The following is a 15,060-nucleotide window of genomic DNA, read 5'->3' as shown; positions in this document are numbered from 1 at the left end:
TATGACGTTATGATACAATGGATGACGTCACAGTATAAATTGATATGAAATATTAATTGTATAAATATTAATTAAACGCAATATATAATGGATGCAGTAGTCATATCGTGGTGCTGAATGCCATGTTTTTCAAACTTGGAACATTGACAGCATCCGCGGCTCCACAAGACTTCCGGGAATGGAATCGAAATTGTATCGAGACGTTTTTCGACCAATCATATCATGGCACAGATTCGTTTAATGATTTCGTTATGTTTCCGACGTTTCAGTCTCCAATAAGATTCAGAAATACTACCGCATTATCTTTATTGTAAAGCCCAGTTTTTTAGATTCTCCGGAAACTGTCTCACTCGCATTCGGGTGGTCATTTTTAATATCGTTTTAATTTAAAGTTGTTCTGTTGTTTGAATCCTGCCAGCTCCATTGAGCTACATCAGGAATATTTGTGTGAGAGCGATGCGCATTGCACTCTATTGCACTGTGTCAATCAATACGACGATGCGAATTAAGTAAATGTTCATACGAAGACAAGACATAACCCAAGTCCTGGTTCACCCAGCTGCAGCAACTATGTACAGATATAATTCACATCAAAATATATAGGGTTGTTGAGTTCATGCACGGGAGAGATGTTCAACCAATGTGTTGTGTCCATGTGTTCAATGATTTGACAAGCGCCACAGCCTGCATGGCACAACCAGGGGACTAGAGTCGCCGTCGTGTTGCTGTACCAAACGAAGCACCACGTCAACGTGCCCCCCTCCCGTTGTGTATCTCAAGGAGGAAGCGACAACAACCCCACATATCACCAGATCAAGTTTCAAAACAGTATTTGAACTGACTTTATAAAGAAATATGGGGTCACCTTCAACATTATCAAACACTCGTTCACTTTAAACTTCAAGTCAAGGAAAGAGAGTTTTTTTTAGTTTTTCGTTTCTACAAAAATCCCATCCCAATCACATATTTTTTGCCTTGAGTATAGATGCATTCTGATGGGATTCATATTTGTCATTTTGGATAATTAATTTATTTATTGTATAAACTTACAATGTTTTTGTAGTAAAAGTAAACAATGAGGCTTTCCGCCGCTAAACTCATAGGAGTGTATGTATATTAATATAATCAACATGAACTTTATGGTTAAAACCTCATGTTTCATTTTTCTACCCTCGAATTACTCTTCTCATATATTTTATGCAGAATTCATGATTGTATTAGGGAGCAGCTTAAATCCCCCGGCTAAAATGTGTTTTTTTTTCGAGTTTTGTTATTCGCTGACATATTATGTCGTTTGACCGTGTGTAAATATCGAAAAAAGGCAATACTATTTCATGTACGCATGATGGAATACATAAACTTGTATAAACCAAAATTGACTCATTTTTACTTTTCGAACTGTCTCAAGTGTGAATGATCAAACATATATACAAGGTAATATTTGGTCGTTAGTTGTGTGAATTACAACAACCCATCACAGAGACAAATGACAATATCCTCCCAAGCTATTCCCATAGACCACGGGACAGGCAGCTGTGTTAAAAGAAACTGAATTTCGGTTTAATTCTGCTGGATATCTATGACCGATACAAACTATTCATATTTTCACATACATGCCGAATTAACATTGGTATAACTGTTTCATCATTCGCTTCATTCTGCTGGATATCTATGACCGATACAAACTATTCATATTTTCACATACATGCCGAATTAACATTGGTATAACTGTTTCATCATTCGCTTTCATTCTGCTGGATATGTATGACCGATACAAACTATTCATGTTTTCACATACATGCCGAATTAACATTGGTATAACTGTTTCATCATTCGCTTTCATTCTGCTGGATATGTATGACCGATACAAACTATTCATGTTTTCACATACATGCCGAATTAACATTGGTATAACTGTCTCATCATTCGCTTTCATTCTGCTGGATATGTATGACCGATACAAACTATTCATGTTTTCACATACATGCCGAATTAACATTGGTATAACTGTTTCATCATTCGCTTTCATTCTGCTGGATATCTATGACCGATACAAACTATTCATATTTTCACATACATGCCGAATTAACATTGGTATAACTGTTTCATCATTCGGTTTCCAAACCAGGCAAGGTGACAGAAACCCTATATTAATAAAACTTTAATCCACCCCCCTTCCTCATACACCAAGTGACCGCTGGCGCACGGCATTAAGGGGCTAAACGAAGTACTGGTCGGCTCGGAGTCAGTATAGTGTGTCTGAGTGGAGTATTCATGTTAAACTGCGGTATGGTATCTCAGTGGACTAGCACTATAAATCGGCATCAGCCCGGACTAGTACAAGCAGCAACACTCGTGCATGCACATTGCATTGTAAGTCACTTCACCTCATGCACCAAGTATATATCTGTGTAAACAAGAAATCCCACCTGCGATAAAGTATGTGAACATCATTAAAGATATATCATTTTCTTATGAATCCGCGCGATGTCTTCAATGACATTAACACGTTTCGTGTATTTATTCTAAACATTCTTTGCGTAAAAGGTTTGGATTAATAGCCTTGTCCGTTAGTCACATAATGTCGCATGCATTCTCCTCTTATTAACAGACCAGCGTTATTCCTCAACTTGTCGCTGTCCGCGAAATTGATGCGTTTTTCGTGTCGACATACGTTCACATATCTACCTGTTGGTTCATCTGAAGGAACGCATTTACTTCTCCAGTCGTGTGAGGGGTCCCTTGTCCCGTTTCAAGAAATTTACCACCTTTGCGTGAAATATCCCTTTGTGAGAGTCCAATCGGATTTAACAGCTGATGAAATTGACAAAGCCGATATGTCAACGCTGATGTCACTATTTGTATATTGATGACGATGAATATGTTAATTGTGTTGACTATGCGGAGGTTGCCTGTTTGAAAGATGTGTTACCTTAAGTATAGTTCTATCACTGACTGCTTGTTCGTGTTAACGGATTTTGCTTTACTAGTATAAACACTGAGAGGCTACGCGAAATAGCGAACACCGATTAAATATTTTTGTCTGAAAAGTGAACGTGGGTAGAATAAAAAATAATTATATTGTGTGCGTGAACATATTCTCAAATTTAGAAGGATGTTCAATCGTTTTATGGAAATGGTTATCGGAACAATTAAATCCGATAAAATTCTCAAGAGGTCAGTGGTACTATCAAAACATATTAAGTATTAAAACTCGAAATTTATCATAAATTTCCTTAAAATATTATGTTGTTTACAATTTACGCTACTGAGCCTTTCACATTTGCAAAATAAACATCACCATCGCCAACACTTTTGATATTAAGACCAAAATGAAACAAATCAGGTTCATTAAATAAGTGATGTTGAAACATTAAAAAGAATAGCTGCATTTGTCATAATGCATTTGTCTAAATGTTCATGTATGTCATTCTCATGAAAATATAAATAAGGTATACAATATCAAAGTCGTTTATGTTCATAGCCTCTCTCGTTACAAATAGCGACATGTAAATATGTATATCTATATTAATCTCAGCTTCAACCTTTGTATAAACAAGAAACAGCTGACCGCTCTTGAAATGTACATACCATCGACATTTACATGGATATATCAACGAGATGACAACCGATTAAGATGACTGTTACGAGTCATGTGACATCGGTCAGATACAACACGTTGGTCATCCTCGCATGTGAAGGAGGCGCGGGTGTCATTAGCCTTAAGATTGATAGCGCATTGGGATACAAAATTGATGGCCCAAAGATCTCGCGGATGTCTGTCGCTTGCATCTATGTTATGCAATGCAATCTATTACTAAAATTTGTTTCATCTATATCGTCCGTGTGCAGGTGAGGTGTTAATCATTAGGATCTTACTAGAGGTGAAGATATCAATTCTTATTGATTTGTAATGTATAATTTTGAACACGTTGTTTTTTCGTATTTATGTATATATTGGTTGACAGAAAAGTAACACTTTTGAATTTTACGTCCATATGATTGTAAACAGTTCAACTAAAGCTATGTCCTTTACCAACAAAGGCGATCAATTGTATGGCAGACAAAAAACCATGAAATTTATATAATCTCTATTACTTTGTACAAAGTTATTAATGCGACACATACTGTTCTTGATGATTAAAAATTTGTCCCTTTATTTACATGCAAATATTAAATTTAATGCTTATAATCATATTGGAAATCAAATTGAAACCAGCCTGTTTTAGATACGTATCAGTTTGTTAGTTTTGCATTGCCAATTAAATCCACAGCTGTTGGTTTTGCTTATATTAATACAATGAAATTCGTTCCATACCCACGAGAAGAGTATCCAAATGAACTTTTACAGTATCCGCTCTTTTCAGATGATTATGTTTAGAAGAAGCTAGAAATTGTTGAAATATTTTTGCAAAGGCAATAAAGAAAAATGTGTGCCTTTTTGTAATTATAAATAATTTTATTATAACAATATCAATAGCTAGTCTCCCATTAATATAGAACTAGTTTCTTACAACACAATTTATTACCTACGCTATATCCACTCTTACGCCTTGTCCATGCTTTCTTATTGGTATGCTTATTGCAAATTGTTTTCGTGTCTGTAAATAATCGACAATATGTGAATGAAATTATGAAATATGTATTGTCAAACTTAAATTTCAATATTAGCAATGTGTTTCGGCACTTACTCCAAGACCATAATTTGTTCATAAGAAATAAGATATTTTATCAGAATTAATCTAAAGATATTAAGCATGCAAGGATTCTTTTCGCATTCAAAATTAGACATGTATTTGTGTTTATATTGCTGATATCCTTAACAAAAATAAAGCAATGTCGCTTTCAAGAAAGTTCAAATTAAAATATATTCGACGCTTGAAATGACAGAAAGTTTTCTGTATGTTGTTTTTGAAAAAAAACATGTTTATAATTATTTTCCTTATTTTTTCAGACCATTCTAAACTCGATGCACAAGTATCAGCCACGTTTTCATCTAGTGCGTACGGATGACATTCTGAAACTCCCATACAGTGCGTTTCGGACTTATGTCTTTAAAGAAACGGAGTTTATAGCTGTCACAGCTTATCAAAACGAAAAGGTAAACAAACCTCAAATATTGAAGAAAGATAAAAATAATAAAAATGTAATAACCTTTATCATATGCGAGCAACCAGCAAAATATTGTTATTTTTGAATTTAATATATGTTTTGTTTCTACCTTCTTTCTTGGTCCATAAATGCGTTATATTTGTGTTTGTTTTGTATTTATATTTGTATTTAGTATTTGTATTTATATTTGAGTTAATAAAACATTCGTTAATTTCATCAAAACAATTTCAAGGGTTTCGCGCGAGAGCACACTTGCGTTGTTTTATTCTTGTGAATATGCCATGAAGTACATAGCTGACAGTTTAAAACTACAACAAATAATTTGTTTGAATGTTATATCTAGAAATGTACATCTGCCAACTCTATAGTTAACTTACTATAGCGTAACGCTTCAGTTACTTCATAATTTCATGGTAGCTCCCACGAATATAAAGCTTTATTACCTCCCCCCCCCCCCCCCCACTCCTATAGTTTCAACAATTTCGTTCAATGTAGCAAAGTGTATTAAATGGTTGCACTTCTCCTTTGTAGATTACTCAACTTAAGATCGACCACAACCCCTTCGCTAAAGGATTTCGTGACACAGGTGGAGGGAAACGAGAGAAAAAGTAATTATACTCTGAAATAATCTCTTTTGAATATTTCATTGGTATTTATACCACAAAGTACGCTTTTGAAATATACCATTAGGTTATACAAACTGCAAGTTCTCATTGTTCTCATGTCAAATAGACACTTAATTCCTACCCTTTCTGATGTAGTTGCACCAAAGGTCTCGGGAATTTAAAAAGTTTTGTCTTTTCGAGTCAGTGAACAAAACAGTGTTCTTGAATTTCTCTACAAATGCCTAGGAGTATGTGATTTCAGGCAGGATAACCATTCCCAACACAACTTCGGTATTAAGGGTTCGTCGGCACAGAATTAATGTCTTCCTTCGATTGTTAAGGCATTCATTGATTGGTTGTCTGTAGTAAATGCGGATGCCATGGCTAAAGGCCAAGGCGGTGACTACTGTGTCGTTAATTGGCCATTGTCAATGTCGACTTTTTTTGCACGGCGTTTCATAACATCTCAAAGGCCGTTATGTTTCGTTCAAATTTGTTTTAACGCAGTGACCTATATTATTGTGAAAAGCGTAAACGCTTTTTGGGATACTGTATAAATGTAAACTGCTGGGGAAAAAACGTACTGTTGAAAATAGGAATTGATAAAAAAATTACAAACATTATCAAAACGATACTTCGCTGAAAACAGTCGCCGACACCTTGCAAACGTGGGGTCCAAAACACCCGCGTCAAATACATTACAATCGAATAGCTATCATAGTTTCATTTTTTTAGCTACCATCGAACTTGGGCGTATAGGTTTTTTGCCTGTCTGTTTTGTTGTGCTTGTGCCTTGTACTGAGAGGGTCTCAGCTTAAAATGGTAGATACAGACGATCTAGAATCGAACACAATTAGCCGTATATATCGCGAAGGCCCGTTAATCCAGACGGTGTGGTTTCCATTGTGTGGGTTATCGACCTTCTGGATTCAGGAATCATTGTAACTGCACAACATCCTATGGCAATAAATAGACGTTCCTATCGGTGATCGTCCGGTAATCTGCGTTTCCTGATTAACGAGGTTCGGAATAAAAGGGTTGACCGTACTTCCTGATGTCTTAACCACGTAAAGCATAGTTTGATTTCTTATCAAACATTTGAAGCACATGCCCTGCCCACGCTTACAGCATCCAATCAGTTCCCACTATAAGTATAAGAATGAGTTTGGTTTAACGCCGCGATTGGACAGTAGCTCAGTTACATCACAGCTTGTCAGCTTTTTGTAAAGGAAAATACAAATTGACGCAGGTCCTAGACGCTTACAAATTTGTAACACCCACGAACAAGGGTTTGATGCTGATAAGCAGTGCGAAATAAAATTGAATCTTGTCAGGGAGAAAAAATAAAACAAGCATCATTGTTTATAACATAGCCATACGAATATAAGTCTCACGACCGACTTGGTCAACCTTTTTCTGTAAAAGTAAAACACTAAAAACGGTATGTCATATGAACGATTTCTGCCCACATACATATATATCCATTAACAGATCGTTTTAGCTTTCACTGAGCAAAACAAGGTTAATGTTTTCTTGCACTGATACATAATTCTAATTTACATTTTTATTTTTAAAAATTAAAACTTTATAAATTGTTTTAATTCCTAGACGGCTAATGATTGAATCCAGTGCCACCAGTACGACACAGCGGGCGCCCGACAGTACGAGTCTGCCACTTGAAGGGGGACCTCACGACATGGAGGGGGACAGGGATGAAGAGATATGTGTCGTCGAGGCAGATGACGAAGAAAGAGATGGAGAAGAGGATCACTCTAGCAAACCGACAGGTACCCTATATACACCCTAGTACCCTATCGACGTCTACGGGCGGTGGGGTAGCCTAGTGGTTAAAGCGTTTGCTCGTTACACATTTGTTGTTATTTACACATCTACTTATAAACAACCCTGAAAGGAAATTCGCCCTATATTTCAATAAGTATTTAAAAATACCCTCTAAAATGAAATCAGGTTTCAGTCTCAAACAGCTCCCCTGCAATATTGACATAGCACATGCACTTGTTGAGAGGCCCTGGTGTACATCATATCTGGCCATGAGATTCCTTCCCTCCCCCTCTAATGTACACTTACATCAGTAATAGGAGTATAAAAAACCCCATAATCTTTGCGTATTTACTGGGATATAACGTAATTTTGGAAATCATAATTTAAATTAAAAAAACAAACAATTGCTTCAAATAATATATATTAAATAAAAGCACATATATTGGACATTTTCATTTTCTTTGGTTGCAGAGACCGCCTGATAAAGCTCAGAACAAAAAGAGTATGACTTGAAACACTAACACCTCCCCCAGCTTGTAGTCTCAGATATATAAATAACGTATTTAGATAAATTAGATACATGAAATATTTTTCTATCAGTTTCTTATGTTTTTCTTCAGATTTATCGACAAAGATGAGGGAAACGCTTGATAAGGAGATCGATGAAGAGGAGGATGCCCCGAGTGATGATGACCTTGGCCTTCACTCCAGCAGTGACGACCTCGGGAACAGCTTCGCCAACATCAGCGGATCAGTGTGCAGCAGGGAGACTAAGAGGGATGTGTTTGAATGTGATAAGCTGTGTAAGTCCGAAATTGAAAAAGACACAAGTGAAAGCAGCTCGTCTGCGCATGATCAGAAGTATGTTGCGCATATCCGGAAACATGACCATGGCCGGAAGTCGGACGATCACGACAGGAATTTGGACAATCTTAGCCGGAAGTGTGACGATCTCGGCCGCAGTTGTAACGATCGCGATCGAAAGTTCGACAGCGATTCGACATCTTGTCAAAGTGTCTCCCCCCACTCAACGTCCTCGGGGTCGAAGGAAGGCACGTCCCCAACCTCAGCTCCAACACTGTCCTTTCCTGTTAGTGCAATGCTCTCATCTAGCCCCAGTTCTACCTCATTAATGAGTAGTGGTCACCTACCAATGCAGTATTTAACCGCCAATGGTCAAATGGACCTTGGTCATTTGGCAACAGCGCAACTTCACTCAGCTATGAACCCAGCGGCTACCAGCCTCTTCAGCAGTCAACTTGCCTTGTTGAATCCTCACTTCTTCCAACATGGATACGGTGCGTTAGCCATGCAGCGGGACGGACTTACAGGCTGTCCTCCAAATTTCGGACAATTTTTGTTTTCAAGGTCAGGGGGGACACGTTTCACTCCTTATGTAATACCTTCATCAAGAACATCTCCTTCTCGACAGTGTGTGTCCCCAAGAGAACTCTCTGACTCACCTGCGCATGAGCAGCATCGACCTAGGTCACGTGATCTTTTAAACCACAGCAGACGACAAACAGACCTTCCGGTTCGCCGAATGTCCCCTGCCGAGAGTTCCGGGCAAGGATGTGAAATAAGGCGAATTGAAAAAATGTTAACAGGTCTTCAAAAGAACAATGGCTCGAAATCTTCGTCAGTTCAAACGAGCGGTTTAAACTGATGGGGGTCTTCTATTCATCATTCCGCGATCTCGGTATACTTCTAGTCATTTTAAGCTGAAATGTGTGCTTACTTTTCATGTGAGGAATGTGTCATTAACTGTAGACATAGACAATAGAATCTCAGAGTCGGATCATATTCATTGCTATTCAGATGTATATTTCAAAATGAAATGTACACGCCCCCTCCTGATATGCTGTGTCCCAACAGACCAGACACTATATGAAAGGCGGTTATGTCGATTTCACAATGAAATGTACATGCATGTCGTGAGATCTACATCATTTGTTGCAGTATGTGTCCTTACAGACCGAAAACCGACAAGAAACGACGCTTTGTCAATTTCACAATGAAATGTACATGCACGTTCGTGAAGTAACAATTCTGTATCCTGGGAACGGACAAGGAACGTCCTTCTATCTAACAATTCTAACATCCCAATAAAAGGAAATACACACCGGTATGTATTGTATTATAGATGGCACCTCCCTTGCTTCGTCTTCTTGCCAAAACGCGTCACTGTCAGTGTCATTAACAATGTAATTAACGATATCGACATGTTGTCTGTAGCAATGGTAACATATTGTAATTCTGTACTTGTATGTATATTTATGTATAGTCTGTATTGAGGGAAATAAAATGCACCTCAGAAAATGACTACAAATAATGTATTATTAATCTGCTACATCACACTTGAACCTCCACATACCAACCTCCTTTGGAAACACACATAAACCTCTTTATACCTACCCACTTTTTGAAACACACATGAGCTTCTATATACCAACCACCTTCGGAAACACACTTGAACCTCTAAACCGCCTACCTTTGGTAACACACATGAACCTCCATATACCAACCATCTTTGGAAACACACATGAGACTCTATATACAAACCTTTGGAGACACACTTCAACCTTTATATGCCAACCATCTTTGGAAACACACACGAGCCTCTATACATCACCCTTTGGCATCTTCCCGAGGCAAGGGAGTTAACTGACTATAAAAGTCCAGTTTCCACCCTTGCCGAACTTTGTTGGAATTCCTGGGCTCAACCGTAGCGCCACCAGTGGTTATTACGAGTTATGTGCCTTCTAAGCCTCTCCTATGGACGAATCAGATTCCACGAGTTGGTGGTGCGCGATTTTGATTGGACTAGCCCAGCCAAAATGTAACTCCATAATACCAGCTAGTTCGGCAAGGGTGGAAACTGGACTTTTATAGTCAGTTAACTCCCTTGCCTCGGGAAGATGCCCTTTGGAAACACACATGAACCTCTCTATACCAACCTCCTTTGGAAATACACTTCAACCTTTATACGCCAACCTCTTTTGGAAAAACACTTGTACCTCGCTATAACAACCCTTTTTGGAAACACACTTGAACCTCGATATACCAACCACCTTTGGAATCACACCGAGACGTTTCAATTCATACCAAATTAAACAGAATTTCCGGGAATGAAATGGTGTAGCCAGGTAGCCCTGTTGCTTTGGTCATTCCAGTACTATTATTCATCATGGCGTACATAGCGAGACCATTTCCCCGCTTTATTTCTGACAGAATGTGAAGATTTGTCGAAGCTAGTCTTCCTCTCACAAGGAATTCCACGACTATCGCATTCAGTGAGTAGCTGAATTGTGATTCTAATACCGCAATCAGAAATATTCCAGCTATATAAAAGCAATTTATAAACATTCGAGCCTGGAACAGGCAAACCAGAGGTTGACAGCATGATGACACACACGCCGTTGGGGACGACCACTCCCAATCTGCAATGTCACACATTGTAAACGCCTGATCCTTATTTGTCGAAGTTTATAACAAGAATGGTGTACTGGGCACCTTCTTTGCGCCGGAATATCATTTTGTATTATTTGTTTGAACTATGCTTTTCTATTCAAATAGCTTATACTATTTTGAACAGTACGTTTCGTTACATACAGAAGAAACAGAGAACCTAACGACTTATGGAAATGTGAGAATGAGTCACCTCCATGACAGAATGGGTGGGGCATGTCGGTGGGGAGGAGTATATGGGGTTGGGGATTGCATTTACTCGTATGTAATGAGGATAGGGAGTGTTTCGAAGGGACAATATATTGTATTTACTGGTATGCAATGAGGATAGGGAGAGCTATGAACGAACAATATATTGCATTTACTAGTATGCATTATGGATAGGGAGCGCTATGAAGGGACAATTTATTGCATTTGCTAGTATGCAATGAGGATAGGGAGAGCTTTAAGGGACGATTTAGTGCATTTGCTAGTATGCAGTGTGGATAGGGAGAGCTTTAAGGGACAATTTATTGCATTGACTCGTATGCAATGTGGATAGGGGGCGCTTTGTAGGGACAATATGTTGCATTTACTCGTATGCAATGTGGATAGGGAGAGCTTTAAGGGACAATATGTTGCATTTACTCGTATGCAGTGTGGATAGGGAAAGCTGTGTAGGGACAATGTATTGCATTGACTCGTAAGCAATGTGGATAGGGAGAGCTTTGTATGGACAATATATTGCATTTACTCGTATGCAGTGTGGATAGGGAGAGCTTTGTATGGACAATATATTGCATTTACTCGTATACAGTGTGGATAAGGAGCGCTTTGTATGGACAATATATTGCATTTACTCGTATACAGTGTGGATAGGGAGAGCTTTGTAGGGACAATATATTGCATTTACTCGTATGCAGTGTGGATAGGGAGAGCTTTGTATGGACAATATATTGCATTTACTCGTATACAGTGTGGTTAGGGAGAGCTTTGTAGGGACAATTTATTGCATTTGCTAGTATGCAGTGTGGATAGGGAGAGATTTGAAGGAACAATATATTGAAATCATAAGGATGCAAGAACCTCTTTTAATTGCACTTTTGATAACATTAGTGTGGAACGGAAACCAACAATTACAAGACGCATCGAAGCACATTGCAGCTAAACAAACCGAAAAATAACAAAAACAATTCGTCACACTTGACAGTCCAAGCCGGTCCCTATCAGCATTAATCTACCTTTTCCAAGCTGCCTACTAAGGCAGGCTGAACGTTAAAGTAATTGTCTCGGTGACCAGGACGAACATGTGAAGCACAGGCCAGACACGGAGACTGATCAGAGCTTCCTGCTCCCGAAGAAACAGCCGTTTGGGGACAATGTTCACTCCGTCGCTATCTCTGATGGATCGGCCATCAGAACGGATGACATTCAGCGTATTCACCAACTACTACACCAGACTGACCCAGGGGATGTACTTGCTCTGGGGGTCAGCGAGACAGGTTATACAGGTAGTGAAGAGTTTGTAAAAAATGAAAAGAAACTAACCCGAACAGACTTTATCCAAACGTTATTGGGCTGAAACACTGAATACTTCAGGTCCAAGTACAACTGTGATACCCATCTCAAATACACCACCATCGTATAACCATCACTTGGATGATTCATTTTAGCTTCCATCAAACATGGGTGTATACTGTCCTCTACCCGGCATGTGGATTCGGTGGTCAGGCTGCTAGAATTGTGCTCGATGAAGTAGTGTGTTGCTCATGATGTAAGTCACTGCAGATGGTTTGCTTCCATGCCGCGCCATGTGATTCCGGGGCACAATACACCCCTAGTGCCACATGCTTGTCGTAAGTGCCTCACGATGGGATTCCGGGACACAATACGCCCGTTGTGCCACATGCTTGTCGTAAGAGCCTCACGATGGGATTCTGGGTCACAATACACCCCTAGTGCCACATGCTTGTCGTAAGTGCCTCACGATGGGATTCCGGGACACAATACACGCCTAGTGCCACATGCTTGTCGTAAGTGCCTCACGATGGGATTCCGGGACACAATACGCCCCTAGCGCCACATGCTTGTCGTAAGTGCCTCACGTTGGGATTCCGGGGCACAATACACCCCTAGTGCCACATGCTTGTCGTAAGTGCCTCACGATGGGATTCTGGGTCACAATACACTCCTTGTGCCACATACTTGTCATAAGTGCCTCACGATGGGATTCCGGGGCACAATACACGCCTAGTGCCACATGCTTGTCATAAGTGCCTCACGATGGGATTCTGGGTCACAATACACTCCTTGTGCTACATACTTGTCATAAGTGCCTCACGATGGGATTCCGGGGCACAATACACTCCTTGTGCCACGTGCTTGTTTAGAGCCGGCTAAGGGAGATCGGATATTTATAATGTGTAAACAGACTGATAGTGTGTGATCGTACCTCGACGGTGTCGATGTTTGCTCATGCTAGCAACCATTTTGTTACCAAATCACGAATATTTACAAGCCATCGTGATAAAGATGGAATATTGCTCACTGCGCCGTAAACATTCTCATCACAAATCCAGAATAGAAACCACGATAACCTATATTTGTTGGTAATTTTCAAGCCATTGTGGGAAGCTGTAATATTGTTGACAGCGGTGTAAAAAAACATGCTATCATTCTCAGCACAGCATCAGAAAGGAAATCATTATAACAAGCAATTTGTTTTGAAGCTATCTACTTTACTCATTCCTGTTGCGGTTCACAAGAATCGAACTCCTGATATATCGAATACACAGACTTCCTTACAATCGACGTAAATGAGCATGGCCGAAACTTACCTGTTAAAATCAAGTCCATCCGCACTACAATAAGAGCAAAATTGCCCATCTCCTGTATCAAATGTCTTCCTTTGAATACAAAATACGAAGATTGGACCTGACAAGCACAGTTACTGTTCATGATGACGCTGAAGAGGTCAGCGATGGACAACTGACCTCTGACCAGGCCCGTCACTCTAGGAGCTTGTACATGTGTGTAAGCTATTGTATTTTGAGGCTGATCTGATCATGTCATTTGTCCAGACTTCAATGGCCATGATGACCAATGCCCACTTCGTGTCCGAAATGATGGAAGGATTCGTGTGTGGACACAATGGTCATGTCGAAAGTGTCTCTTCTCTGTCTGGGTGTTACGAAGAAAGAGGAAGGTCCGAAAGAGTATTGTTTGTTTGCTTATCATCAGCAGTATTCCAGCTATATGACGACGGCCCAAAACAATGATTGATAGTATTGGCAACACACGACGCCGTTCTAGTATTATGACACGCAATCACCCAGTTTGACCTTATGACAAGCACTAGAGCACCGAGCACATGTTATCACCTGGGCCCCAACGTGGTTTCCAATATATATGATATATCTCATTGAATATTACATTCAGAGGCTATCTTGATCAAAAGGAGTTTGGTCGTAGTGAATACTGAATCACGTGTTACATGGGCTACAAGAGGGTCTCTGGGTAAAAAAGGAGTTTGACAGTAGTAGATAAGGGATTCAGCGTTATCTGGACTATAAGAGACTCTTTTGGTCGAAAAGAGGGTGATCGTAGAGGATATAATCATGATTCGGGGTTACCTTGACTACAAGAAACTCTCTTGACCGAAAAGAGGTTGGTCGTAGAGGATATGAGATTCAGTGTTACCTGGACTAGAAGAGACTCTCTTGACAAAAAGAGGTTGGTCGTAGAGGATATGAGATTCAGTGTTACCTGGACTAGAAGAGACTCTCTTGACCGAAAAGAGGTTGATCGTAGAGGTAGGTGCGTGTGTGTGTGTGTGTGTGTGTGTGTGTGTGCGTGTGTGTCTGCTTGTACTAGTCCGGACTGATGCCGATTTATAGTGCCAGCTCATTGAGATACCATGCCGCAGTTTAACATGAATACCCCACTCAGACACAGTATGCTGACACCTAACCGACCAGTCCTTGATTTAGCCCCTTAATGCCGAGCGCTAGGCAGGGTAACAATAAGAACCATCGTATAATGTCTTTTGTTGTGACGAGGCCGGGGTCCAAACCCCCAGCCTTCTGCTCTCCGGGCACACGCGCTGCCAGGTTTG

The 15,060-nt window shown here is 39.8% G+C and overlaps 1 protein-coding gene across 2 annotated transcripts in view; it reads left to right on the top strand.

The window, feature by feature from the left end:
- The window catches only part of LOC139456377 (T-box transcription factor TBX2-B-like), a 44,906-nt gene extending 35,178 nt beyond the window's left edge, over positions 1–9,728 (top strand). The window contains exons 3-6 of one of the 2 annotated variants that reach the window (XM_071238038.1): positions 4,955–5,101; positions 5,644–5,720; positions 7,347–7,504; positions 8,120–9,728. In XM_071238038.1, coding sequence (XP_071094139.1) covers positions 4,955–5,101; positions 5,644–5,720; positions 7,347–7,504; positions 8,120–9,165 — 1,428 coding nt within the window. In that variant the 3' untranslated portion in view covers positions 9,166–9,728. Of the gene's footprint in view, positions 1–4,954; positions 5,102–5,643; positions 5,721–7,325; positions 7,505–8,119 lie in introns of both variants that reach the window. The other variant, XM_071238037.1, reaches the window with a different exon arrangement.
- The last annotated feature ends 5,332 nt before the right edge of the window (positions 9,729–15,060 follow it).

Source organism: Haliotis cracherodii, unplaced genomic scaffold (assembly GCF_022045235.1).
Source record: "Haliotis cracherodii isolate W230 unplaced genomic scaffold, xgHalCrac1.p SCAF_11, whole genome shotgun sequence".
Classification (NCBI taxonomy): Eukaryota; Metazoa; Mollusca; class Gastropoda; order Lepetellida; family Haliotidae; genus Haliotis; species Haliotis cracherodii.
Note: the sequence above shows the minus strand (reverse complement) of the source record. Positions and strands in the feature narration are given on the sequence as shown.